The following is a 27615-nucleotide window of genomic DNA, read 5'->3' as shown; positions in this document are numbered from 1 at the left end:
AGTCGGGGCCGGGGGGGTGGGCGCTGGTTGAGGAATCGGCGCTGGGGGCGTAGGTCCGGGTGCAGGAGGGACAGGTGTGACGGGTGGTGGCGAACTGCAGCAAGACTCCTGTTCCTGAACAAGGCGATTGTCCTCGCACCTTGAAACGCACACAGTCAACGCAAGCTTGTTACACCAGTTACAAGGCCTCAAGCTGTGTACCCCGGTTTGTGAAGAAATTACTGGCCAGTACTTCGAATCCCGAACACGATGGAGCCGATCTGGGGTGTTTGCTAACTGCCTACAAACTTCTTGTCCGATTACCCAACAAGCAGGGAGAAACGCGCCGGCTGTCGCGACCCCACCATCCGGAGATCGTCAAATACGGAAAGAGTCTGAAACCCCTTACACTCCAGTGTATCCTCGAGCAGGTACTTCATTTTGTGCGGTCGGAGGCGCGTATGAGACGGCAGATTCAAGGAACGTCACCACCGCACTCACGGCTGAATACTAATCACTGGCTATGCGCGGCCGTAAAAGTTTCACACGCCTCCAACTAACCCAAACAAAGCTGCTCCGTGCCCCTCCTAATTTTCATGGGAGTCAGGTAATGTCCTAACCTTAGAATCGTTCGTTTGCAGTCTCTACACTCTCCCTGTGCATACGAGAAATTGCCAGGGTCACACGTCGGCAGCGGCTGCTCCGCAAGAGAGCCCAGTGCCGTGTACGCGACTGTGTCTTCAAGGGGAACAAAGCAGTCCGGCACCGTATTGAATACGGCGCACAGGCCTTTCCCAGTACTGGGATCTCGATAAAAATTCGCCCAGTTCGCTCCCACACCGCCTGAGCAACCAGACACAATTACGTCAGCAACAAAGCACTTCTCGAGACCAGAAGAAAAACCGAGAATTACATTAGAAGAGCCCTGATACCCCGGTGTAACGCACGACAACGACACAGACTGACAGGAAGACCGGCAGATGCCCGGCGCAGCAGCCCTTCCGAACACAAGGAAAAAATAGTATGACCTGGACGGCAAGAGACCATGAATGGTCTAAACACAGAGTGAGACCGGTTACACACGAACTGCACTGTGATCAATTAAAAAGTGAGGTCTTCTACACCTGAAAGCAAACCAACTAAAGAAATGGGTTTTCACCAAGAGTACAATCCGGCACTGGGTGTGGGGTCCAACAGACCTGAAGCCGGTGACGAAGATTCATGGACAGGCCAGAAGTCACGCCAGCTGTTCTGAGGAGTGTCGGGGTAGGTCGTGGGTGCGTCACTGGCAACGTCCGGGTTTTCGAAAACGTAGGCCCAGCATTTCTCTTTTGTGGTGACTTCAATTGTATGCAGCGAGTTGTCGGCATTGAACGGGACACATTCTCCTTCACTCCATTTCCCGAATACCGCATTCGAAACTGAATAATGCGCTGAAAAACGATACACATCAAAACGCTCTGCACAACAGGTATACACTTCCGCTCTGTTACACTACGAAGTCTTACCGTGCCGGTTCCCCCAACTGAAGCATTGTGAACGCGTTAACTCACTACTTCTCGAATGTGGCCTCAGCACGTAATGCAGAGATACAAACAACGCTACGCTCTGAAGCTCCTCTCCTCACTTTCAGAAGCGTTGAGTCTCTCTATTCTTGATGGCTCTATCGAGTTTCGTAGGTACCAAAAGCAACACAAAACAGTCGGCCGCACGCCCACCTCTCTGCCTGCTGCTGACTAGAACACTCCAAAGACTGTACCACAACGTACTGTAACAAACTCTTTCCCGCCTGACCGACGTCTTTAACCAGTGTGTACGCTACACGCCTCGAAGCAAGCACTTTCAACTACAAAAGAGAGACTCGCAGCAACCCCGGAGAACCCTTGTGCGAGCCGCATCAAAGAGCCGACACGCGCTTGCGTCGCGCCGATGGAAAACAGTGCTACGCAAACGCCCATCGTGCGGCCTTAGTCCTAAATCGAACTTCCACTGTTAAAGGTCCGCATCAATCAGCGGACAACTTGCAAGCGTGAATAGACTTACGACAGCGTTCCTCCCAGCTATCAGGATAAGATTCACCGACGTGCGCGGAACCGTAAACGAATTGCTCTGCGGTAGCCAAATCTCTCGCCGGCTCAAAACATGACCACGTCAATCCAGAAGGGGAGCCATTTACAGAACAATATTTCTGCCCCTTCAGGAGCTGAGCGCTGATGGCTAGAACGTAGCACTGCTTGTTCACCCGATCATAGACAAACGGATTCTTGTACATGCTTGGAGCTCCGCTCTTTGGATTTTGCGGCGTCGTCGCAAGAGCGTACGAAGCGCATCGGCCAATCTCCGTCTTGGGACTGGTATCTGAACACAGCCAAAATCACGGGAACCAGCTCGATAGCATCAACCGGTTATATGGCCGACGTTTTGGTACACCCACCATAAAGACACCGGCACTGAGACGTCGAACACATGGGACGCCGACCACCAGCGGTGACAGAGACGTGAACAATGAACGATACAAGTTGAAAGAAATTTCAGGCGACAAATTTTAGGGGGGGGACGCCACGAGTGGTCAACTTGGCTGTCCAAGTGTATAGATAGCACTTCTTGCAGCTGCCTTACTGCGGAAAGCTATCTCAGCGTCGCTGTATTGCCCAAGTGCAGGCATACAAATGGAAATACGTAGTAGACGACCAAGAGAAAAAATGGCGGACACGGCTGTTAGTCAACTTCTGTCGGACCTTTTCAGAGCTAGTGGTTCGGAGCTGTCCACCAGAGAGCTGTTGTCAGACAGCCCGTCCGAATATGGCCCACCTCCAAGCCTGCTTCGGATTTTGGCATCCGATATGGGAGAAAATTTGCGGCCTGACCCAGTGATGTGCGGACTGTTGAAGCCGCCTGGCAATGGTTTTCTGTATGCTTGTGACGGAGACGCAACGTCATCAAGGAAGGTGTTTTTGTACGCCACAGGCTGGTGCAAGTGGATGACTTTCCCAAAAACGGGGCATTTTCCGGAAACCTCTCGATATCCCTCGGTTCTTCCCCCAAGGTCCACATAAATCCCCGAACCTACAGAGACAAGGACGCACCCACATACATTTTTGCAAGTGTCGCGACTGACGCTATCCGTGGGTGCGCACTGATCTTGTCTACTCGTACGGCAAGTTAGCGCCGAACGCACGGTACATGAATTGCCGCAGGTCGTCCTAAGAACAAAAAGACCAGTTGGAAAGCTCCCTCGTGCACCCGTCAGAAAACATGGAGCCCTCGCGTCGTTGAACCCTCTTCATCTGCCATGCTCGACCTCGGAGATCGATAACGGGACAACCAACTCAACGTACCGTGTACAGTGGGGATATCGAACCTCTTCATGAAGGTGGCAAGCTCAGGGACCTCAACGAATGGATTCTTCTGCGTTGGCTCAGAAAAGAGCCTCCACAATCCGTCAATTGGCGGATCCTTCACGTCATCCTCCCAGAACTGGACTTCTGGGGCACTAACCCTGTGGGACCGCGGCACGCGGGTCTGGCGCAGACCGGCCTCCTCCGTGAACGACGGCTGTCTGTGCAACCCAAAGCCACTGCATTTGCCAAGTACCGCCCAGCCGAGAAAAACAACACCCGCCTGTATGCGCCAGCTCCCTAAAAAGGGTCGAGTCGTCAAAGTGTAGTTCTTCATAGCGTCGCCTTGTCAATCCATAGTCCACCGGTTTGGAAGCAGGCACTGGTTTCGCCCGTACGGCTGGATAGAGTCACGAGGTACTCCCGTCCGAATCCCGCCGTCGAATAAAACCGTAGTATGGTACCGCACTGCGCGATGCCAGAAAAAAGAGGAAGGGTGGGACCCGGTTCGTGCTAATCTTCCAAGAAGTTCCCAACTGAGGCCCACTCCGGCTTTCATCTTGGTCTGAGACGGAGGCCTAGAGACGCGCGGATCCGGGAAGCTGTAATCCAGCATGCATTCCTAGTAGCGCAGTTCGCAGTTCATGTACAAGCGTCACTGAGACTGTCAGTTCCGTCGGCAGGTGAGACGGGCCGATCTACATTCATTTGCCCTTCCGTGCCTCCCCCATCGAGACTGTAGGTTACTGGACGGTAAGCGGGAGAGCTACCCGTGAGGTTGGCTGCGTGGCGATCAATGGTCCAGTAACACTGGATCGTCCGCTTGTAGTTCTGTCCCGGCATCGGGCCGTACAGTGCTCGCATTTCGCCGGCGCGACTAGTCGATCAGTCAGGAGTGGCTGCTGCGCTCTCGTGGCGGGGCACCCGACTCTAGAACTTCTCGCACCTTGCCCAGAAGGGCTTTTTATCCGGTTCAGTCAAGTACACGCGAGTGTTCACAGCACGCTGCAGATTCCGAGAAAGGTCTTGCATGACGTGCATGGGCTTCTCCGGCGTCCGCAGGTTGAGGATTTGTTCCGTCCGCCTCCTGTGCTTCACCATACAGGACGGTAGTCAGCTGTCTTGCGGTCAAGTAACAGGGGTGTCTCTCCTGATTCGCGTACGTGCCCCAGTCTGGGGCCTGTGTCAGGTTCTACTGCCTTTGCGTTGTTGAACGCGGCTCTGGGGGCTACCTGCAAAGTTATTGAGGTTAACTGAATCGCAGATGTCCTATTTACTCAGATCTCGACGAGCCGCAGCATGACACGTGCGCACTCGGGGGGCTCGTGGAAGTCTCAGTCTGGCTACGTTTCATCTGTGTCGGCGGTCCTCCTCAGTGATAGGATTGAAATCATGCCGTCATAGCTCACGACAGCAGATTGGCAAGAGCGGAGTGCACCCACGGGCACTTTTCTAATCGCTTTTCCAACACAGCACGTGTCGCCCCTTTGTACGCCGCGGAATTCAAGTCTGCCTGAGATCTTCGGCCTACTACTGGTGCTCGCACTTCCACCTGTACGTTCCATTGTGCTTGGTACCGTCCGAACCATGTGTTCCTGCGCGGTCTTCGCGTCCGTTCTTACACCGGACATACGGTGCATTTTGACCGTCAGGGCGATAAAGACAGTTCGAGTGCTGGGACCGGCTACTGCGGAAGGATTCTACATACTAGTCATGAGCCTATAACCTGCAGTCCATGCTCTCACGCTGTTGGAGGAAGCTGTGAAACAACGCACCGCGCTCCAAGATTCTCGACCTGAAGAGAAGGGCAACGTTGGAAGTGCAGCTTGCAACCCAGCATGCAACAGCAGCTCCACTTCGCATAACCCGTGTGACGACGAGGCAGATTGAATTCTGTCACCGTCGTGTGGTCCAGCCTTTTCCCACCCAGTAATACTCTCTACGACGAAGCAGTAAAGGCTGTCGATGCCTGATCGGAGTGGATAGCTCTGGAGGTGGAAAGGCTAGTGACGTGGCAGTCACAGCTTTCGTCTTCGGCTTGTCATATGCAAACCTTGAGAAGCCCCGTATCCAGTTGAAGGTGGAAGTCAGCTTGAAGTGTAAATCAGCAGTTCGACGCATAAAGGTATATCACTCATTCTGAAGAACACAAGGTTTCGTGGACGTGAACGCATGGGTGTTAGACTTGCGCCGCCGCAGCCCGGTGGTTCAAATGATCATGCCGGCGCCGACAAGCGTTAGCTGCCACGATAGTAGGAGGTCTGCGCTTTGCCCTCCAAGCTACCTCGGTGCTCATCTCACACTATCGTTCCTGTCCGTTTAGTCCCTACTGCCCACTGATGTCATTAAGCGCGCGGTGTGTTGTACTTAGTCATGGAATCGTATCTTTTAGCTGCCTCTGATTCGCGAGCTCCTCAGTCAGAGGGGGACCGGATTACTTGGACTACTTTCACGGGCCGTCCTCTGAGTTGGCCGATGGCGTGGTATCGGCTGCGAGGATTACCCGGGAACAAAGGACGTGCTAGAACTCCGCTTCCACAACTGGCCTGTTCGCCAAGCCCCCCTCCTCCACCAGCGGTGCTCCCTCCTCTGTCAACCATACATCATAAGGACACAAGTGCTCCAGTGAACCTCCACACCCCAGCCTTATTCAGCCTGTCTTGTCTAAATGTACAAGTCTATATTAGTGCTGCGTAGAGGCAGAGCTCTCTCAGCTGTCACGGCTCGTTTCCACTGCGGCTGTACACTGCAGGGTCCGAAAAATCAAAGAGCCAGCAACGGTCTAAGTGCCTGGCATCCCGCCTTTCACATTGTCGAAGTGCATGACCTCCCTACGGAGTATCGGCGTGTTTTCAGGACACCCAAGAAGCACCGCCCTCAACTACGTCGTATGCTTCGCCATAGCAGACGTACTCGTTCCTGAGCTCTAAATAGGTTGTACACGGAGTGTGCAACGCATGCGAGGGCCTTGGTTGCAGCCGGTCCTCCGTCAACAAGCGACTCTCACTACCGGTCCATCGTGCGCAAACTTGTGCTTACCGTCCCACCACGATTGCTCTGTCTTGACCAACACGTCACTGCCTCTGTGGCCCTCTTTTCCTCCCGGCACCGCTGCTTGGGCCACATCCGGACTTGGCTGAGAACGTCGTCTGCAACAACATTACATAAGAGGTCACTCCCAGTCACCTCGTACGTAGAATCCACAGATATTTATGAGTAATTGCCCGAGACCATGCAGTTCTCTAGGCCGCACGGCGGCTGCTATTCCTTGAGCGTCACTTGAAGAAAAAAAACGCAAAAGCAACTGGTCAGCTACGCTATCTTCTCTGAGCTTCGGCAGCATCTGTTGTTCCGGCTTGGATAACCGCGGCCGAGCAGCCCCTTCCCTCAGTGTGAACCAGGAGAATGTCGCGAAGCAAGTGGAAAAACCGAGGAGTAGGGAGTCCCCGGAGTGCGTTGTCCAGCCGGGTAGTGTTGTCTGTCTGGCTCACAAAGCTGCAACGCTTTCGGACTGGCATGGGACACTCGTACTAGGCTGGTACCGGGGACAGACGACTCATCCGGCGCACATCTGGTAGTGCATGGTTAGAAATTCTTACCTGAAGTAATATGCGGCGCCTCCCGCCAGAAGAGCCAGCAGAAGAAGCGCTCCTATAACCCCGCCAGCGATGGCAACTACGTTGACACCTGCGCGCCGCCGAGACACAAACAGTCGATATATACACATATGTACACATGTGGGACCCCAACACGCCTGCTGTCCACCACTTATGCTAAAGTGGTACTGCGTCGTAGCGCTAGAAAGCAGGCTCATGTCTGGACGGGGAATCTGAAAGAAAAGCGACCAAAGCTTTCGCTGAAACAACAGCGTTTAGCTTACCCTGTGAATATGAAGGCTCGTCAGGTATCTCCGTCTCTCCAGCTCCCCCGCCCGTATCACCAGGGTCTGGCGGAGTCACTGGGGGCTCAGTTGGGTTTTCTGGTACTTCTGGCTCCACAGGCGGCTGAGGTACCTCCGGCTCAGTCGGAGGCTCGACCGGTGGCTCAACCGGCGGCTCAACCGGTGGCTCTATGGGTGGCTCTATGGGTGGCTCAATCGGTGGCTCTATGGGTGGCTCAATCGGTGGCCCTATGGGACCTGGCTCCACGCAGCATGACTGCTCAGTAGAGACGAGCTGTCCGTTGACACAGCTGAGACACACCAAGGCAACCGAGGCGAACTCCGGGATGCACAAACTTTCAGAACTGGTGGCCCGCTAACAGAAAACTGATGGCTCAATTGATAAACGGATGTGAGAGGCCGTGTGCAAAACGCACACGGCTTCGCGGCGAAGCTGCGTCCTGAAGCGCGAAACGTTGAAGTGATGTTGGCCCAGTATGAGTTCTCCACTTTGCATTAGTGACTCCGAGTAAGGCGACCCCCACTGGGGGCCAACCGTTTGTGTGACAACATCAGAGGCTCTCTCGCATCCCACAACACTGCTTGACGCACTCATACTAGTTCCTTGGCAGTAGGATTCCAACACACGTCTCCACTATACCGCTGTGGCCACGAATATAGACTACCCTCCAGTGCACACATTCTCCCGGCCTCCGCAGCCGCCGGTACCCCGTCACGTTCAGCAGAGGTATACCACTTCCCACTGACCTGGTGACGCTTTGCTTGCAATCAACGCAGTCCCCTAGTATTGAATTGAAGGATGAGGAGTCACATCCAGGAAGCGTCACCTCGTCCACAGATCCGACAGCAGTGTAAGCCACCGTCCCGTTGACAGGCGCGAAACAATCTGGGACTTGGTCGGAAATAGCGCACTGCTTCTTGCCACTAGCATCCGTATAGTAGTTCGCCCAGTTTGCGCCAAGCCCTCCTGTCGACAAACACAGATAAGCTGTCTAGGGACTGTTTACATCAGAGAAATGTTGTCAAACACGACACAGAGACACGCTAAAGAGAAGCCGGCATCTACAGCCAACTAGAGCTTTCTTTCGTGGTGAGTAAGAACAAGCCTCCCCTGTTGCACAAATGCCCAAAATGGCGAGTTCAGTATTCACCGAGCAGCGTAGGTCAAGAAAAAACGAGTAATACTTAGCCGCCGGATTGGGCCGCAGACAATGCTTACGAGCACGCGGCTGTGTGCTACCGTGCGCTGAACTCCGCGCCCTTCAAGCCAGAGCAGCAACAGTGCAGCAATGCGAACAGGTGCCTGTTGTAAACATCCACAAAGCTCAGTTCGGCAACGAGAGTGAGCGAACCTCCCTGGACCGATGGCTCGCTGTGCAGGCGTTGAAGGCCTCGCAGCCCCAGCCTATACGGAGACAATGCGACAGAGCGCCCTATGCCCTTGAAGTATTGCCTCCAAGGCAATGTTTTCTGTGCCTCACCGGACTTGGGGGCGGATGACTCATGCACCGGCCAAAAATCACTCCAGCTGTTCTGAGAAGAGGAAGGGTAGGTGGTCGGCGAGTCATCGGCTACCTTCGGATTTGTAAAAACGCGTTGCCAGCACTCCTCCTTAGTGGCAACCTCCTGCACCTGCGAATTCTGTGTGTCGAATGGGACACAGCGGCCTCGACTCCATCTCCCAAACTGAGCATCCTTCACAGCATTGTTGGCTGAAGTCCAATCCACACACTGGAGAAAAGAGTGGAAGTGAAGAAGACTCGTTTATGATGTGGCGCGGGCATGAGCAACCAAGAAATTAGTGATGCTTATCCGAGATGTTGTTATTGCCACTTGATAACCGTAGCCTCAACTGCCAAACCCAGCCATCGCCACGGCCCCTTGAAGCAGTTGCGAACATCTCACTGCGGAACGCACTTCCGCTCTGCAGACCGGTCCCGCCCGCAACGGAGAACAGCGGCTCCACTTACCGAATCGCAAAAGTCTGTACTACAGCACCAGGCCCTGAAGAACTGGAGCTTCCACCCTTGCTACAGAAACACACCTCAGTTGTGACAGTGGCATGAGAACGAAGAAGCTGTAAGCTTACGGCATTTGGTCTCCCAAGCGTCGGGGTCGCCCTCCCCCACGTACGCGGAACCGTAAACATATCTGCTCTTCACCGACACGTCTTTTTCAGGCTCAAAGCAGGCCCAAGTCAAACCAGCTGGCGATCCGTTGACAGAGCAATACTTTTCCCCTTGCAGTTTCTGTGCGCTAATGGCCAACAGATAGCATTTCTGGGCTGCCGTGTCATACACGAACGGATACTTGTACGTGCTGAAGGCGCCCGTAGTGGGATTGATCGCTGTCGTTGAGTAGGCGTACAAGGCACAACGACCGATGGCTGTCTTCGGGGCTTCCGCTGCAGACAGAATGCACCGCAGTGTCCGGGATAACGAGAAAACTGACTGGATAGCACTCCATCGCACTCTCTCGCGTCCGAGGTGGTATGGCAAGACCAAAGAAGAAGCGCTACAAGGGTATGCTCTCTGAGACGCCTCTCACCCTTGCGTCACAAGAAAAAAGCATGCTTCTGGTTTACCGTTACTTCGGTGCTCCGTCACTAGCTACTCTCATACGCTTTCTACTCGGCTGCCGTCCCGAGCACACAGCTTTTGTTGCTAAGCAACTCGAGTGAGACTTCCAAGGATGATTAGAACCCAGTCCGGAAGCCAGTGAAAACCGAGGAAACCACGCTGTAGAAGGCATGCGTTCTCCGTTTACAAAAGCTGATAGTATCCTCACCTCCGAGCCTCGACACTAGAAGCGAATCATCGACAGGGGACAGCTTCATTCCGGAGGAGTACACATGAGGGCTGTTGAAACCGCCAGGAAGGGGCTTCCTGGACGCATCTGCAGCCGAGGGAAGATCGTCGAGGAAGTTGTTGCCATACCCTGCCGGCTGGTGCAGCCGTATGGTCTTTCCGAACACGGGGCATCTGCCCGCAACCTCCCGGTAGCCCTCTGTGTCCCGCCCAAGATCAACGTAAATGCCGGAGCCTGCGGCGCGACATAAGGAGATTTCGGTGCAGGTGATGGAAACCACGCGAACTTTAATGTGTGTCGCGTCCTCTAGTGCGGCCTGCTGAGTGACAGGACAGGCGAAGTAGCTTTCCGCCGCAGAGCGCACACCCATAGTCTTTCTCTAATACACAACTAGAGTTAGAAAGTGTAGCAGATGAACTGGCTGCTGACAGATGTATATTCACTCGTTATTAAATGTGGTTTTCGTACGACAAAGCTGACAATGGTACCGCAGTCGTCTGCAGACCGATAACCCGTATCAGCCGACTGTCTAACCTGGGACGCCACAGAAGCTCCCCATCCTATTGCCGCTAGCAAACTCAGACAAACATGACCCGGCACTGCGAAAGTAGTCCAGCGGAGGCCAATGCTGTGTCGTGGCGCAGAGCGAGATACGACGCTGTTGAAAGACGGGACTCCATGCAAGGGCCTCAGTGAACTCATCGCTCGCAGGTATGGAGAAACTAGACACATGACGCTCACCGTGTACTTCAGGGATGTTGTATCGTCTCACAAAATTCGAGAAAGTCGGTATAGCGCTCCAGGGGTTCTCCTGTCCGCCCCCAGAGAGGAAAGAGTAGGGCCTCCGACGCTCACCGAGGCTGTCTGGCCCGCCCCCGTGGTGCTGGATTGGAGCTTCTAAGGGAGTGTCAGAGGTACGCATGACAGGGGAGCGCGAAAGCCTGTGAGGGCCTAAGCCCGTACAGACCTTCAGGGCTCCGACCAGACACAAAAAGCACCCTACAGAACTCCAAGACACACGCGGTCGAAGCCGGTGCCCCAGACTGAGGCGCTCCATGGGCAGAAGTGTTCGTAACGATAAACAAACTCGTTACCGTCCTGGCATCGTCGGACCTCTGAAATGTCGATGGGGGCAACAACACCAGCTTCGGCCGCAACGTTAGGATGTCCCTTCGACCTGGAAGACGAAATGGTGTGCGGAAGCGTGAAGCAGAGTTTGAGTTGCAGTTATGCCGTACGCGCTTAAGTCTCTGAAGGCTGTAGTACACAAGTGCCCTCCCCAATCCTGGCCCCGATATAGGGCAGGCCATAAACTCGCATCGAGGGCAAGCACGACTTGCGGCTGCACCTGCCAGGCGGCTCGACTCGTTCTTGATCTCCTTTCGGCAGCTTGTGAAACTCAACGCCAACAAGCAAGGGGGTGACCTGCCAAGCTTCTTGACCGGTTCCACCTGGAATATGTTTGAGGAGGTGACGTAAATGGAAAAAAGCGAGCTAGCACAACGGCTCCGCCCAGCGCTTTGATACAGAACGAGGCAATGCTGCTCGTCACAAAAAAAAAACCAAAGGGGCGCCCACGCCCAAATAATATGAAGCGACAGGATGTAATAGCCTTTCTTGAAAAAACCAGGACTTCCTGGAAAATTTCCCTTTACCAGAGAATGCGCACCCATAGCTGCAGCCGGGTCTCGTGCGTCGGGCGCTGATATTCAGAGCCCTACATCATCGGTTAACACTCCCGGCACATCGAGCTAGCCAGCAGAGTTGGGGCTCGGGTTCGAAACCAAGTGCTTCTCGGAAGTCTCTGAAACAGAACACAGTCCGACTTCTTACTGTTAAGACTTGCGGCGACCTCGAAGCCCGGCCGATGTGATGTTCTCATGCAGGCTGCTTTTGAGGTTCTACGGTAGACCCGGTCGCCGCAGGCCTTCTGTGGACGGCTATCCTCTTTTTTGACAATGCTCCCGTGACTCTTTTAAGCGGGGTCCTGGTGGCAAAACAAAGCACGCTCTTCACCGAAATGGTCCTCGTTTACGGGCGTTGTTTGAGGACGGCGGAACTGAGGCGCCGATCAGTGCTTAGGGGTGCTGCAGTCGGACTTGGTCTTGTCGCATTGTCACTGGTTGGTCCGCTTGCTGAATGTTGCGGGGACCGTAGTCGTCCAGTTCGGAGAGTCAGGTCTCAACAGCGGTTGGCGAATCCGAGAGGGACACGTTTTTCTGTTTCCCAGCGTACTAACGGCGTTCATGTTGTGCTCGCCGATCGGAGTTCAGGCCGGGCTCGGCAACTGCCACCACGGAAAAATAGCAGGTAAGGGCTTTCCACTCCCAGTGCACAGACGACTCCCTGTCTTTCTTCAGCTCGGCGTTGCTTGTTGGTTTTTACCCAAGGGACTGGGTGCTTTGGTTTAGCTGTCGGGATTCGATGGCGCCGCAGCGTCACGCCCTACATTGCTGTAGCCTTCCCACGGTGTTGTAGTGCTTCGAAATGCCTAGTGAGAAAGGTACCAGCAGGCCTCCTCGTCACCTTTGTTCAGACGGCCTGAGATCAAGTTACGACTGCTGAGCATACCCGAGTTCTTGTTCGCCCGGGCTCCTGGGTTTGGTCTGCTGGGTTGATTGCTCTCTCCCTCAGCTTCCGAATGCGAATGCGCCGGTGACTCGAGCAGCCCCTGACGTGAGGCAGGGGGGGTCAAGTCACTGGCCTGTCTGTTGTCTGAGCGTACTTAAAGAAGCTGTCAGCAGGTTTCAGTCTTAAAGCAATATTGACAGATCGTTAAGCCTTCCACTGTCACCAGCGGCCGCGGCAACACGTGTTGTGTGCTTCTATGTGACGACTCGCCCTTGTCCAGCTACGACGTATCAGTAACAATCGGAGTGCCTGCATGATGTCCGTCCTGGTTCGGCCAGCAAGTTCCGGCCCCGTTCTCAAAGACGCAGACGTTAACCAAAGCGTTCGGAACATGAGCTAGAGAAAACGAAAAAAACGGAGAAGACGTCAGCGGGCGGGGTTGAGGGTCAACCGCGAACCCTGTCACGCGCCCCTTGTGCTCTTCTTATCAAAAAAGTCGCAAGGGTGAAGCAAGTGTTGGCACTTGGACACTGATTCGCGGCTTGCCTCTCTTTAGTACGAATGACCGCACTCCGAGGCACTGGTGGACTTGTCGCAAGAAAACGTGAATTACTGACGGCCGCACGTCTCCCACACTTCTCCGGACCGTCCTCGAGATTGGCTACGAGAACACAGGTACGAAGCACTCCAGTTATATGCATCCTTCGTCCTTTCAGTTTGTTGCGACCTCGTGTGGCGTCGCGTCGGAGGTCGAAAAGTCCTTCCTCTCATGGACTGCGGCGGGCAGAGCCACAGCGCTGGTCACGCGGAGTGTAGGTGGACAACACTTGCTCTGGTGCTCGTAGAAGTTACTCATTGAAGGAGGGTACACTAGCGAGGTCAGGGTACGCCAACCAACCGCGAAAGCGAAACTTCCAGATGACGTCCTACACCGTTCTCGAAGAAACGGAGGAGACCCAGTCCCTGGACAAGACCCGTGTGAGATCTTCGGTTGGAGACAGTTACAATGATCGAGCTCTGTTCAATACTAAACAGGATCGCCTCCCTGGTGAAATAGTACCGCTTGAAGCGCATGAACTGCTTCACCGCATCTAAGCTGCGCTTTTTTCCGCCCTGAAGACTGTGTGAGCCAGGGGCAGGAATAGCCAGAGCCGTATGCATTTCTCCCTACACGCGCACTCTCGCTGTGGGCTGTTGCACGCGGCGTCGGAATGCCTGTAGACAACGTTCTATCAGGTTTGGGAAGTTCCTGAAGGAATAGACAGACGCTGCCTTGTCGTCGCAGCTTTGCTGTCATCCCGAACGAACTTGCTTGGCGACGGACAATTCTGTAGTTCGCGGCTTGACTTAGGCCACCTTGTCAGATATCGTTACAGTAGCATTGCCTTCTTAGACGAGCTCCCTGAAATGATCGGATACCTTCTGCGGTGTCCCTATGCTTAGGTATCTCTCCCCGTAGACAGGAGATCTTTAGAACAGGCGAGGTGTGTTCTACTGAGGAGCACCTGTCGTCAGTCAAACTGCCCAGCCAAGACCTTGCCACTCTGAATCTACGGTGGCGCCAGAGCAGAGTAAGAAAGACGAGTCGCCTGTGGCTGACTGAAAGAAGTGCAGCCACACCTTCATGTCAGTTTCCCTCATGTTATCGCCCCCTAGGAGAGGTTCTACTATATCAACACTCCGCGGCTAGGCGGGGAGGCGCCACCAGCGACTGCCTTCTCCTTGTCCGGTTCCTGTTTTTGAACCCAACTGATAGTGAAAGAAAACGACCGAAACTCAGCGCCGTGAATTTGCATGATCTACCCACGCTTTCCCTCTCTACGACGGCCGTTCTCATTCTGCCCCTGCCGTCGCTCGGTGGCTCCGGCGGCTGCATGCGAACCAGCACTCATGTTTCTATGGTCGTCTCCGTCTTCTCCCCCTCCCCCGGCCTGCGGTCTCTTTTGAATTCCCAAGAGTGCTCGAGACATTACCCTTACTGAGACATTATGACTATTGCTATCTCGATCTCCTTCTCCACGGTTCTGAGAGATGATGAGAAGCCAACAACAGGGAATGCAGAGGGTAGACACGGCTCGCTCGTTCACGGTCGGTGGGGTTATGTGTCTGAGAAGAGATCTCTCAAAACCCCTGTTTGTCTCCTCTATTGCCACAAGGGGTACCCTCGGCTACCAGCAAGTAGCTCTTGTCGTCCCACCCATCCGTGTACGGAGTTCGAGTTTTTCATCTTCTGACTTCAGACATGACACCTTCTTCCGGTCGAGTGTCTCGAAGCGAATGCCTCTACATGTGCCTTAGACGGACACCTAAGCCCAGTACGTCTTTATCCTCAACTGTCTCATACACCTGCGACGCTGGTGCCCCCCCCCCGTACACCTGCACCGAGGTATGAATAAATATATATGTACATATGGACATGTATGTATGTATGCATGCATGGATGCACGGGCATGTAAGTAATGTTCATGTCTATGTATATACCTATGAATCTATATATCAATCTGTATCGACATGACAAATCTTTCACAACAATCTGAGCAAGCGTGCTAGTACCGACTAACCAGGGTGCGAACAGCTGTAGCCAGAGGAGTCCTTAGCTTCAACTGAGGAGCCAAGTAGGTTGGTATTATGAGCCCTACAAGCGCGGAAGGGAGGCAATTATAGATAGAGGTACACATACATTCTACAAGCACAGAGAGGGGCTGTAAAACGCACTGCTGAGTGCACACCCAGGCGTGATAGAAGAGACACACAAAAGATACCCGGTGAGAAATCTCTTTCCTAGCTACGATCAAGATAAGACACCCTCCGGTTTGTGTCTCTATTTCAACTATTTCTCTTACCACCCTTCGCGAGTCCGAGGTCGTCTCTGTCGGACTTCGCGTCTTCTCAGCAGAAGATGCTCCCCACCGTTGATGATCCGTCGATTCCGCGTGCGATGGTTTGTCGACTATAGGGCGAGGGGCATAGAAAACGAACCCTGGGCCTGTTCCCGAGGTACGCTCTCGTGGATCTCGTTGTCCTCTCTCTCGTTTCTCCCCCGCTTCGCTCCCGTCTCTATGATGAGAGATCTTCTTTCCTTTTCCTCTCTCCGATTTACCTTTCTTTGAAGAAGTAGGAACAGGGCGTGGATTCGCAACAGCACTCTGAACAGAAAGAAAATTTTCATTCGCCTAGACTGGTAGTCTAACTGCATCTATATGTATAAGTGTACATACACCGGACGCCTGTCTGTCGCGAAGAAACCATCAAGCCAACATGGAGTAGGCCTGCAAACGTATATACGGAAATGACCGGAGCTGGGCAAGATTCACTAGATGTGGGAAAGGGTGGCTTTCGTTAGTCTAAGTCCCCTCTCACACACCGTTCCGAGGAAGAGTCAAGCAAGGCAAAAGAAAGGAAAGATAAGCAAACAACAGGTCGAATTACGTAGTGGAAAAAAGATAAGGAGATTCACAGAGGAAAGCACTATAAGAGTGGTAGTATATACAACGCCTTGTCAATTCACACCTTGACATATCTCCATCAAAAGGGCGATGAGTTAGACCCACTGATCTTGTCTTAAGCTCTCAAGCTCAAGCGGAAGAACTGAGAGAAAGCATCAAAGAGTGGAGACTCCCCCCGTTTCCAAGACATGAGAGGCCATTGTTGTAGTCCGACCAAGTGAAAGGGAGATTACACTCGTCTGCTGATTGAGCAAAACAAGCATGAAGGCTTATCCTCTTCTATCTTACTTCTTCTTCTTCTTCACTCCCGTCTCCTTCTCCTTCGAGAGACTGAAGACAGAACCTTTTCCTCCAAGTAGCTAAGGTGTAAGGTTTGCCCTGTAGAAACAAAGAAGAAGTGCAAAGAAAGTACAACAGATTCAGCTAGTCACGGTGCATGCATTCCCCTCCTTTGATTGGCCGAAGTCTTCCTCTGTGTTTGAAACATCAACAAGATATTCACGATGAAAACTTTGTATACAAACCACTCCTAGCCTCTACGTTAATTTCTGTTCTGACCGGCGCGGAAAAGCATAGGCTGTCTTTGGATGAGCTTTGTATCATTGGCACCGGTCCATGTACACTTGAAGAAAGACGACAATGTACTTAACATAGGGCTTATCTTCCGTCATTAGCACACTAGCATGTGTACATACAGCTAGGTAGACAAACAGCCAATGTGGCGATGTTGACCTGGCAACGTCGAGCTCATCATTCCTTCAATGAACCAAAAAGCTGTCTGTCTTCTCGAAGAATTTGTAAGCTTATTGAACCATTGGTGTAGAAGGCAACTCCCTAGAAACCCAAACACACAGACTCGAGTCCGCTCGCCTGCTCACCCCCCGTGTATGTACAAATAAGATTGTTCCCGTAAATATATATATATATATACATGTATGAACAAGTATGTATGATTGTGTCTGAGTGAACATGTATGTACGACTATGGATGTCTGGGCTTCCGTTCCTTGCAGCCAATTTTGTTGTATGTATGTCGTTACGACATATGAATGTGTGTGTGCACATGTATGTATGGAAATGTATGGATGACTATCTATGGATATGCATGTATGAACACGTACGGATAGATGTGTGTATGAACACATGTTTGCGCCAGAGAGACGAGCTCATGTTGGACTTGTGTTGTCCCTGTTCTCACCTGAACGAGAGTTTTCACTCCGTACTTTTGCCTCATGGCAAGAACAAGCGAAGAGAGGACTACGCCGTCATCTGCACGTCGTAATCGCACATCACCTCCTATCGAATTCCATTCCAGCCTGCTGCTAGTGTCTTGCATGCAAGGATCATGGGAAAATAACACGTTTTCGAAATCCATCTATCACGTGGACTTCACATTCGACACGCGAGATCTTCAGGAGAAGGAAGGAAGGCAAACACTCAGTGATGACTATGAGGAGTAGGTGACAAGAAAACGATATCTTGAAAGATAGCCTTTGTATGGAGGTCACTCAGACGTCCAGACAAGACAGTAGGAAAGACCTCACGAGAGGCGAGTCGCAGGACGAGAACTCTGTCGTCCATGTAGAACAATATAATAGGGGATGCGGAGATCTCTTTGACTTTGTATGTGAAGACGTCTTCACTGCGGGAGGTGAGAAGCCAATACAGAAGCCTTCTCACGATCTCTATGAACTAACTACAAGGCTCACCTAGATCTTTTCTCGATACTACTGCTTGCTCTTTCAAGCCCGACTTGAGTGTATCCCAAGGACGTTATATCGATATGGTGGACAGGTGATTCCTATCTCCAGTCATTTGCACACAGCGAAACTTAAGGGCTGTGTCTGATGGGTATTAGAAGGCTCACCTAGAGGCGTTGTGCAGAAAACTAGCTGGTGCTTCTGTCTCTATAGCTTCATCAACGAGAGTTACCCGTCATACATACACACATATCCTACATCTGTATCGAATGTCCCTTCAGAAACAACAGACACACATACATATATCTTCATACATACACTCTACATCTATATGTATGTTGAGAAAGCAGATACCTCACCACATACATACAGACACGTTAAGAAGCGACGTCTCACGGCTTCTTCAGCTCTGACGTTAGAGAATGATTAGGAAAGCACGCCTCGAAACCGATTGAAGATATTCAAGAAGACAGCAGCTCGAAGACATGGATTATTCCTTCGGTCCTTCTGTTGTATGTAGGGCTGCCTACCGTCCTTGATCACTTCCAGTTCCTCTGTCCCAGGTGACGGAGGGGGAGGCTCGTCAAGCTGTCCATTCTTGAGTTTCTCCAAGAAATCGACGTATACCGATGCTGGGAGTAACACGTAGAGGAGTCGAGCGTAAGAAAGAAAGAATGAAAGACGGTGTCTTGACAGTCTCTCCTCCTAGAATAATACAACAGCTACCTGTTGACTTCAGATGCTTCACCTTCTCACGAGAGAACTCACATGCGGAGGAAGAAGATATGAAGGACCTCCTGCGTGACTGTGAGCAAGCCACGTCGTACTGGATAACGACGGCTACCAGGAGAAATACCAAGGATATGCAGGTCATATCTATGAGACAGATCAGGTATTCTCTTCGATGTCTGTCTCTCTCTCTCCATATGATAGATAAATCAAACGTAGATTCTCTAATCTCTTCTATACCTGTCTCGCTCTCTCCATATGATAGATATATCAAATGTACAGCCTACAGGAAGCTTTGCTGTTCACTGTATGCTAACCCATGTTTCTATACGAGATGAAGATTCACGCATCGACCGAAGTGCATGCACAAGAACCCGCTTGTCTCTTAAGCGGATAAACTACCTTTCATCTTTACATTTCCCCCCCTCCCCTCGTCACCAACATTCTGTGAAAGGCCGAGAAGGTAACGTTGTTTTAAGGAGAGAACTTGATACCAGATATACAAAGAAGGAAGATCTGGCGAAGATGAGGAGTCAAAGAACTCCCTCCTCGATTCGATGATGCTTACCGTCTTCTAAAGTCCCTTCTCGTTTATCTGTCGGTTTCTTGCGAGGGGTCTTCTGATACGGAGCGAGTCGCGCGACCGCCTTATAGGTATTATGGCGTTCATCAACGAATGGCTTTCCCTGAGATTTCACCCCCCCACAAGCAGTCACAGCTCTTATTACATACATCAGTCCACATACACTATGGCAAATACATATATCAATAGACATACATAGACATGCATACATACACATACATGTAAACATACATAGGCATGCAGTTACATACATAGACGTAATGCATATATACATATACATACGCGGAAGCAGAAGAAATCTCGAGAAGAGATATGTAGGGTGGTTTACCTCGATACCGGTAGACACACAGCAGCTTCTTCATAGAGGGCGAAGCAGGACAGAACTCACTCACATATACAAATATTTATACACCTATATATGTGAGGAAGGTGATAGAAGAATCGATACATACATCTCCATTTCTGAGACAAGAGACAAAATTCCTTGATATCTAGACCTTCTATATAATGTGCCCCTTCTACTAGTGTTTGAAGTCAGTCTACTCGACATTTTGCTTCTTTTTGTTCTCTTCGTGGATTACGTCCGAAGTAAACAGGAAGAGAAGCATCGAGACTATGCATGCATGCGGTCACAGAAAATTGGAGAGAAACCACGAAGAAGGAGAAGTCGAAATAACAGATCTATAGTAAGGTATTTGAGAAGAACGACATCGGTTAAGAAATGCCGAGAAATCTCGTCTCGGTCTCCTCTTCTTTACTCTCGTCTTGAGACCCGAAGGTGCGTACGCCACATACAACCCTGCTCACGGCTCAAAGAAGATTCATATAAAGAAGGCTCTGTGTTCTATATCGATGTGTACGTACAGCTGGTCTACAGAGAAATGACTACGCACTCTCACCAGACGGCTTCTACCTCACCTCCTTAAGAACTGCTGCTGATAACGTACTCCACTGTGTACATAGATGTAACCTTATCATTTCCTCTAGACTGCTCTATACTCGAACAGATGTGCCAACACTCGTCAGACTTTAAGAGAAGAGAGGCACGAAGGACGAGAGACAGTCACTTCCGTTCCTGAATATCTTCTTTCTAAAGAAACAATCCATCTGTCTCTGTCTGATCTCCGTACTTCTGTCTCTTTCCTTCCCTCTTCAGGAAGATCCCTACGGCTACGCGTATAAGAAATCTAGGGGACATGCAAGGATAAGAAGAGAAGAATAAGCAGCAGTTTTCTTGTGTCAATCTGAGCTCGATTACATGAAAGAATTGGATGAAGTCATTGGCATCTTGGGCTGTCGAGAAGTTTAGATACCACACGCTATTTCGGCTTGGCTTATCTCCTCCTACATCACTGAGAGAACACACAAGGAAAGAGAAAGAAAGTGCCAAGACACTTCACTCTTACACGATGGGTCCTTCTGTCTCTCTGAAACTTAATATAGATAGGTAGGTTGAAGATAGACAGATAGATTCAAGATAGACAGATAGATAGGGAGGTAGATAACTATAGATAGATAAATAGATTAAAGATAGATTAAAGATAGATAGATTAAATATAGATAGATGGATAGATACAGAAACTCTTGTAACAAAGATTGTAAGCTCTTCTGCGATCTCTTCGACAACACACAAATATAGCATAGAGCGACAGCCTCCTTTTCTTCTATCTCTCCTGAGATGCGTTGTACACCCCCCTGGATACAGTCGCCACTCTAACGGAGAAAACAACCTTCCTGGAGATCTATGACACTCGACGCATAATTCGATCGATCAGGAGGGTCTGTCCAAGGATCCTCGTCACCCCGAGGGAAGAGCACCACAAGTGAAGAGCAGACGTAAAATTCTCCTGAACTAAGTCACAGCAACATACCCATTAGACATAGATAGATAGATAGATTGATCAGAGAGAGATAGGTTAGAAATAGATAAATAGATTGAAGATAGACAGATAGAGAGGTCGAAGAGAGTTGGATAGCTACACATATCAAAGACGGACAGATAGATACACAAAAGGTAAGTAGATAGAAGGATAAACAATTGTCTCTGCTAAGGGACAATGAAAGAAATAAGAAAAAGTGGATGAAGAAAGATGTAGCGCGAGAGTCTAGAGAGAGCCACGAAAGCGGAGAGTTGAGAAGGTAGGCATAGTTGGAGTGGTGAGCTTCTTCATACCCCTGTCTGCCTGAGAAGAATCGTGACCAAGCAATCTTTTCCTTAAGTGAAGAATCTGAAAGAAGTGCAAGGAGATCTTCTTCTGTTACAGACGGTGGGAGAAGGCGAACCACAACTGAGAATAGAATAGATCAGAAAGAAAGCATAAAAAACAAGCGGGGCAAGGAGACTGTATTGAGAAGGTTTCATGCCAACAGGGGTACATCGTTGGGAAGGGAAATTGCATATCTTCTTTATGAGGGAAACGAAAGAGGAGATAAGAGTGCGGTCCTGGGTTATAATACACAAGAGAAGAACAACGTTTGTGTCTCTCCGTGGACGCGGTCAAATGAACATACGAGAGAAAAGACGTAAAAAGAAAGGCAGAGAGGGACAGAGCCGACTTGATGTAGTGGGAGAAAGACGGACACATTGGAGAGGGACTAGATGAAGGTTATGTCGGTTCAAGGAGAGAGGGATGAACTTGCAGTAAGAAAGGGGGGGGGCAAAAAGTGCTACGAACATGTGACTGGAATTCATACTGATTTCTTAAAGACCATCGCACACTGGACCAGGGTCGAATAGATTCCCTAGTTAAACGTAGAAACCCATACAGAGAGAAGTATAGAAGCGCAAAAGTCTCTCTCTCCACATATATAGGAGCATACATACGCATTGAGAGAGGTACGTATACATACATATATATTAGTACCTCTCTCTATATATATTTATATGTATGTGCCTCTCTTTCTCTATATATACACTAGTACCTCTTTCTCTCTCTACGTTTATATGTATAAGTACCTCTCTCTGCGCGTATGAGCCTGTGGATAGAGAGAGAGAGTTTTTCCTAGCACTTGACTCCCTAAGAGGGGTGCTGTTTGCTTCTGCAGCACATATAAAAGAGATACCGATGGGAACTGAAGAGAAATGAGAGAAAAAGCAACGTGAGAGGCAGCATACAGCTGTTAATGGACGAGAAGCACATTAGAGAAGAAGGGAGAGAGAAAGCCACAGGCAAGAAAGAAGAAAAAATGATGGAAGAGAGGAGAAGATAACAACGGCAGTCGCTACACACACTCTCCCTCTCAGCCAGCCCGGAGAAAATCGGAAGCGCGGCCGTTCAGCAGAGCTACACATAGACAGAGGTCTCCAACAGCTATGTATGCCACCACCACGAGTAGAATAACAGCTCTTCTTCACGCATGCGACCTGTTTTCCTTTAGAGAGGAGGTGTATTACCTTTCGTCTCCGACTTGGACTTATATGTCTGTGTGATAGCATGAACACCATCGGGTGCCGATGCTTGAATGTCTGCTGGGACCTTTCCTTCCCCCCCACTTCGATCTCGACTTCCGGAGCCATCTACTCCAAGATCACTCCTCTTCGTTTTGGTCTCTTCTTCGCGTCTGCCTTCGGAGTTAGGAGGAAGCTCAGGATAAATAGAAGATTCTTTCTTCTTTTCACTCGATGAGAGTCGTCCTTTAGAATGATGATCTTCTTCCTCTCGTTCTTGCTCTCTTAGCTCCCGAGAGGATCCGCCTCCTCCGTCTCCTTTCTTTGGAGAAGGAGAAGCACGACCTTTATCGGTGTCTTCCTTATCTCTTAGCGTGGCTACAGCAGTAAGAGAGCTACCAGTCTTTCGAGCCCCCTTCACTCTCGCATACTCTCCTTCGGTCTCTGATTTCTTCGGGGAAGGAAGATTGCTATTGACACTTTTCCAAACAAGCTGATGGTGTTGACCTGAAAGAGCACTTGCGCCTAAGAAAGGCTCGCGAACTCTAGAGTGTCGATGGCTCCCTCCTCCTCCATGTCTACCAACAAAAGATGGAGACTTAGCTTGACGAGCCGCGACGCTAGACGAAGAAGGAACTGACTGCGAGAGAAGGGTTGCTGATTTAGATGAATGAGGTGGTGTATCGCTTACAGATGGAGATTTTCCTTTCACGTCATTCGTAGACTCATTACTCGTACTACTAGTGCGAGAACGAACAGGAGGAGAGATCTTTTTAGCCGGCACAAGCTGTTGCTTCGTAAGAATGAAGGATGGAATGATCGTAGGTGCTTTTGACACGGTAGCTGTCGGAATAGCAGAAGGGGAAGAGGAGAAAGACACCGGGGTAGATTCAGGATCGAGGGGAGCATCGGCAGAAAGAGAGGATGATGGTTGAAGTGCCCTAGGGCGATAGATCACACCGCGGGGAGGCATGATGGGAAAGCAAAGTTTCTCTTCTAAGAGAAGACTAGGGGAACACCGGAGACAGCTAAAGAAAGCACGGGAGTGTAAGACAAGAGAAACAGCGCAATGGTTGCGCTGCATAAAAGCAAAGGGCAGGCAAGACGGGCAGTAAAGCAGTCAAAGAGAGGTTTCATAGTGTGACAGTGGAGAAGCGGCTGTTCAGACGCAAAAAAGAAGACAAAGAGGGGAAAGGAGAAAAAGAGAGTGACCTCTGGTGGGTCTGGGACTAAGACGGAAGTGGGGGATTGAAGAAGTCTGCTGAGTTCTCGTTCACAAAAGTCTACTCCTTCAGTTCCTGTCCAAAGGGTCGCACACCGCGAGCCTAGCAGGGTGTACATACACCAGAATGCTGCATCTCAGTGACTGCAGGTTCATCTAAGCAGACTGCCGTCCAAAACCAGGGTCACACTTCTGAGCGATGAAAGGAACGAAAAGTCACAGACAAAAAGACCACTGGGAGAAGTTGTTTCTCTGTCTATCTGAGTTGCAACCTGAGAAGGGATTCCGGCTGATGCGGTCCAGGGCAACAGCGGATCGGAATGAGCTCAGCTCTTCTGCATTCGCCGCAGTGGAAAGAACGAAGGCCCTTTCGACTTAAAACAGACGAAAAAATGGACAATTTCGCTTTCTTTGCATCTGTCATGAATACTGTTGTCGAGCTGACGCAGAAGCAGTACGGGCTTTGATAGGGGCCTCCTTCCGCCAGGACAATAATGGGTGATTTCCTCTCCACAGGGGCACCTAGGCCTTTCGGGAATCTATATCTCATCACTATGGGTGCAAGATTCGTTTCCTGTATTGTTGTTCACACTAACAACAGGACAATCTGCATGCACGGTTTAAATGGATTGTTAGCCATGGGTCGAAAAGTAGATCCAGTGGCTTCCGTAGGTGACCTCATGCCCTAAGAAGGGGGGGCGAGGCAATGTGTAGTGAGACTCCTCCTCCCCCGTACACGATGAAACCCATCGAGCCATGATTGTCTTCTCAGCACATTCGTTCCCGTGACGTCTTTTTGACTTCTCGGCCTTGGCGGACCACACAGTAGGGCTACTCGCGGCTTGTTGATACGGCCACCCCCCCTGCCCGTCTCCAGCAGGGAGGCCAGTTGATGTATGTTGCCCGTCGATGCTGAGTCGGTATGCCACATGAGACACCTATATGAACTAGCTCCAGAGAGTCGCTCCACAAGAGCTGAGACCTCCTGCTCATTATGTACCCTAGAGATCCTCAGCGAGACGCAGAATTCCAGAAGGATTGTCTTCTTTTAGCTCGGCTCAATCCGTTGCACTGTTGGCATGCAAGCCCGTCCACGGCTGACGATGTTTCCGTCTCGGCTGGGTGCGAGTCAACGCTCAGTGCTGATCCGCTTTATTAGCCGCCATCGCTCCTCTCCTCCAGCGCGGCTGCGAGAGAACCTGAAGCGCCAATTATCCATAGCATTCTACTTCGGTTTTGTTGTAGAGGAAGTCCGTCTGCGCATGCTCTGGATCCGTGAGGAGTCGTCTTAAGCAATAGAGAAGACTCTTTTGTTTTTCCTTCGCTGGGGTTGTGTTTGATTGGCATGTGATACTGCAGCATCAACGTCCCGTCGTTCCTGACATCGGTGTATAACACTGTCTCCCTTAGGCTCTCCTTCTCTCTCCTGTTTTTCTTTTTTCCTGTTTTTCGGGTCTCCTAGCTCTTCTCCTTTTTTTTCACCGCGTGAAAGTAGCGTCCGTCTCCTTGAAGGCGTGGGCACACTAACGGTGAATGCTTGAGCTAGATCGAATTGACCGACAGCAAAGACCGCTTTTGTTGTGTCTGCGGTAGTCACGGGGCTGCGCTTCCGTGTACGTGAGTGTTTTCTTGTGTGTTTCTTTAGTCTTTTGTCTCTCCGATTCAACTCCAGTGCTCATAGCTTTCTGTTATTCTATTGCGGTCATTAAGTACTTCTCTTGGTTCCTTCGTCTCCAAGCTGGATAAGGAGGCGTCCTAGTATAAGGGCCGTACTCCGACTGCCCCAACTACTACTTTGCTCAGGTCATCTCCCTTCACCAAGAAAAAGCCTCTCTTTCTGCTAGGGTACTCCCTAAGGCGGGTGTCGGTAGTCTCCTTCTTCTTTCACACTGTCTCCTTTTCTCGTGGGTGTTTTCCTTCGGAAGGGGATCATGGCGGGAAGAGTCACCTTCGGCAAAAGCAGCGGGTTGCCTGGAACTTCATCGCAGAGAGAGGTTTCGAATGTTTCTACTCGGGATTACAAACCAGATGACGGAGCCACTTCCATAGACTGGGCTAATCACAACTATCCACCTGTACGTCTATCACACACACCCTTACCTCTCTCTCGATTTCTCCTTTCTGTCTGGCTGCAGGGCTTCGGTACATGAGCTGGAATATTTCATTTCTAGCTGTCTCCCTACGCACAAGAAAAAGTTGCCACGTATTTCCACTGACAAAGGGGTTTTTTTTTGAAAGACAACTTGATCAAAGCTAGGACCCAGCATGTCATGGGAGGAAGGTTCAAGAGACAGCTGATGTGTAGGCCCGAAGCATTACGTGAATGCTTAGAATTAAAGTTTTCTTAGCCGACTACATCCTTTATAGGAGGAGGTTCCTTCCGTCACACGCCACCGCGTCTCACTACAAATTGCAAGAGGAAACCACTACTCCTCTCACACACTTCATGTGGAAGGGTGTATGTATGGATGTATGTATGTATGTTGGGGAAGCGTTTTGTTTTATTACGACCTTCTTTATTCTACGTTTCTTCCACTCTGAAGGGCGTCTGTGTTTGACAGTCCGCTCCTTGGTCATAAGGTGTGTTATGGTTGCCCTATTCTTCTCTCTTTCTAGGGACTTCGCATGGTTCATTTTGACCCTGATGAGCTTCCCACATCCGTCGCGAGAATTGCTAGGGCGCTCCACTGGATGTTTCTTCTGGCGGCCGTAGTTCTTTTTATCAACATCACCCATACTATTGTTCTTGTTGTAAGTTCACTCCTTAGGAGAAGAGAGGGACAATGTGGAGAGGCCGATGGACCTGTCTCTTTCTACTCAGGAGTTACCGCGTGAAAATAATCGATTCGTCTTCTCTTCGGTCTCTATACATCCATGTACACATGAGTTTCAAAATGGCGCCGCCTTGAGGTCGTATTCTTTCTGTGTGTCTAATGTTTTGTTTCTTCCTATGGCTAGAAGACAAAAAACTACCAGAGAAACTGTAGAGAACAACTGGCCCACACACAGAGAGGGGGGGCATCCGTCGTCTCGTGCATGCGTGTGCGCGCATTGAAGGAGGCTGTCCTTCCATTCCACGTCTTCTCTCCTTATCAGTTTTGTCTTTTTCTCTTAAGCTCTCCTTGGAGAAACGCAAGAAAGAAATGTTCGTCTTGTTCCCTTGATGCTTTTCATCTTCTTGAGAGAGGAAGACTCTAGTGAACTGAAGAGGAACGGACTGGCGCCCCAAGTGGAGACAGGTTTCTTTTTCTTGTTCTTTCTTCTCTCTCAAGTAGGAGACATCACCTCGCGTTGTTGTTGCCAAGCAAGAGACGGGGGAGAAGGGAGATATGTCTATCTCATTCCTGGTCCTTCCCCTCCCACATAAGTAGACACCATCCAAATAGAGCTGCCTTTCATCTCTTCTTACTCTCTTACTGCTCCGAAGAACGCTCTTCTTTCCTAATGAGAAGATTCCCCTTGTATCTCCCGTATGTTTTTCTTCTCTGTGGTAGTACTTCACTTGGCCCTTCCATATGTGTCTCAGACGAACACATGAGGAGGAGGAGGACTGTGAAGACGAAGAGAAGAAGATCGAACACTATATTTCTCTTAATCTCTCTGTGTCGATCTTTCTCTCTTCGTGCATGGCTTACCTTTTCTCTGCGTAGGTCGCAGGTTTGCCTGCTACGCGCATTGGGTATAGCATACTTAATGCTCTCATCTTAATTCCTTCATTTGGGTGAGGATCTTGCTCTTCTCGTCTTCATGATCCTTCTCTTTTCATACTGATGTTTTTCTCTCTTTCTTTCTATTCTTTCTTGTCTTTGCATGTCCTCCTTGTCTTGATACATTCTCAAGATCCTTCTTCTTCTACTCCGTATGTCGTATACGTACATTGATGAGTCTTCTGTCGTCTTCTCTTTCGTCTCTTTCACACCTTTCTCAGACCGCACATCCCTAGCGAGACAG

The 27615-nt window shown here is 50.5% G+C and overlaps 3 protein-coding genes across 3 annotated transcripts in view; 1 reads left to right on the top strand and 2 right to left on the bottom strand.

Annotated features, from left to right (window-relative positions):
- Positions 1 to 9: 9 nt before the first annotated feature.
- On the bottom strand, positions 10 to 11346 carry CSUI_006388 (apical membrane antigen 1 protein; the record flags this gene model as incomplete). Its single annotated transcript, XM_068066548.1, has 13 exons — positions 10 to 139; positions 600 to 822; positions 1179 to 1412; positions 2023 to 2337; positions 2791 to 3014; positions 6917 to 7004; positions 7198 to 7508; positions 7966 to 8185; positions 8700 to 8930; positions 9308 to 9622; positions 10006 to 10260; positions 10768 to 10993; positions 11341 to 11346. Coding segments are annotated over 13 exons (2778 nt in total), but the record flags the coding sequence as incomplete, so codon positions are not given.
- A 107-nt stretch (positions 11347 to 11453) lies between these two features.
- On the bottom strand, positions 11454 to 24276 carry CSUI_006387 (smg-4 upf3 family protein). The gene is made up of 9 exons (XM_068066547.1): positions 22449 to 24276; positions 21228 to 21342; positions 20313 to 20406; positions 19040 to 19157; positions 18273 to 18374; positions 17241 to 17311; positions 16332 to 16421; positions 15441 to 15743; positions 11454 to 14621 (listed from the first exon to the last, which is right to left on the bottom strand). The coding sequence occupies exons 1-9, from the start codon at positions 23524 to 23526 to the stop codon at positions 14397 to 14399; spliced, it is 2196 nt and encodes a 731-aa protein (XP_067921479.1). The 5' UTR covers positions 23527 to 24276; the 3' UTR covers positions 11454 to 14396.
- A 459-nt stretch (positions 24277 to 24735) lies between these two features.
- The window catches only part of CSUI_006386 (scamp family protein), an 8585-nt gene continuing 5705 nt past the window's right edge, over positions 24736 to 27615 (top strand). Inside the window, exons 1-3 of the mRNA XM_068066546.1 lie at positions 24736 to 25739; positions 26281 to 26415; positions 27315 to 27385. Of these exons, the coding sequence (XP_067921478.1) occupies positions 25596 to 25739; positions 26281 to 26415; positions 27315 to 27385 (350 nt within the window). The 5' untranslated portion in view covers positions 24736 to 25595. The remainder of the gene's footprint in view (positions 25740 to 26280; positions 26416 to 27314; positions 27386 to 27615) is intronic.

The sequence above is a fragment of the Cystoisospora suis genome (genome assembly GCF_002600585.1).
Source record: "Cystoisospora suis strain Wien I chromosome Unknown contig_3222, whole genome shotgun sequence".
Lineage (NCBI taxonomy): Eukaryota > Apicomplexa > Conoidasida > Eucoccidiorida > Sarcocystidae > Cystoisospora > Cystoisospora suis.
The sequence above is the reverse complement of the archived record's forward strand: the minus strand, read 5'-3'. Positions and strand labels throughout refer to the sequence as shown.

What these genes read in the sequence shown, in the direction of transcription:
- CSUI_006387 (XM_068066547.1), bottom strand. Translation starts at nt 23,526, where the DNA reads ATGCAGCGCAACCATTGCGCTGTTTCTCTTGTCTTACACTCCCGTGCT. An exon ending in GTCCAAGTCGGAGACGAAAG is followed by an intron (nt 21,343 to 22,448) that starts GTAATACACCTC and finishes TTCTATTCTCAG; the next exon opens with TTGTGGTTCGCCTTCTCCCA. An exon ending in GAGTGAAAACTCTCGTTCAG is followed by an intron (nt 16,422 to 17,240) that starts GTGAGAACAGGG and finishes TTGTTTCTACAG; the next exon opens with GGCAAACCTTACACCTTAGC.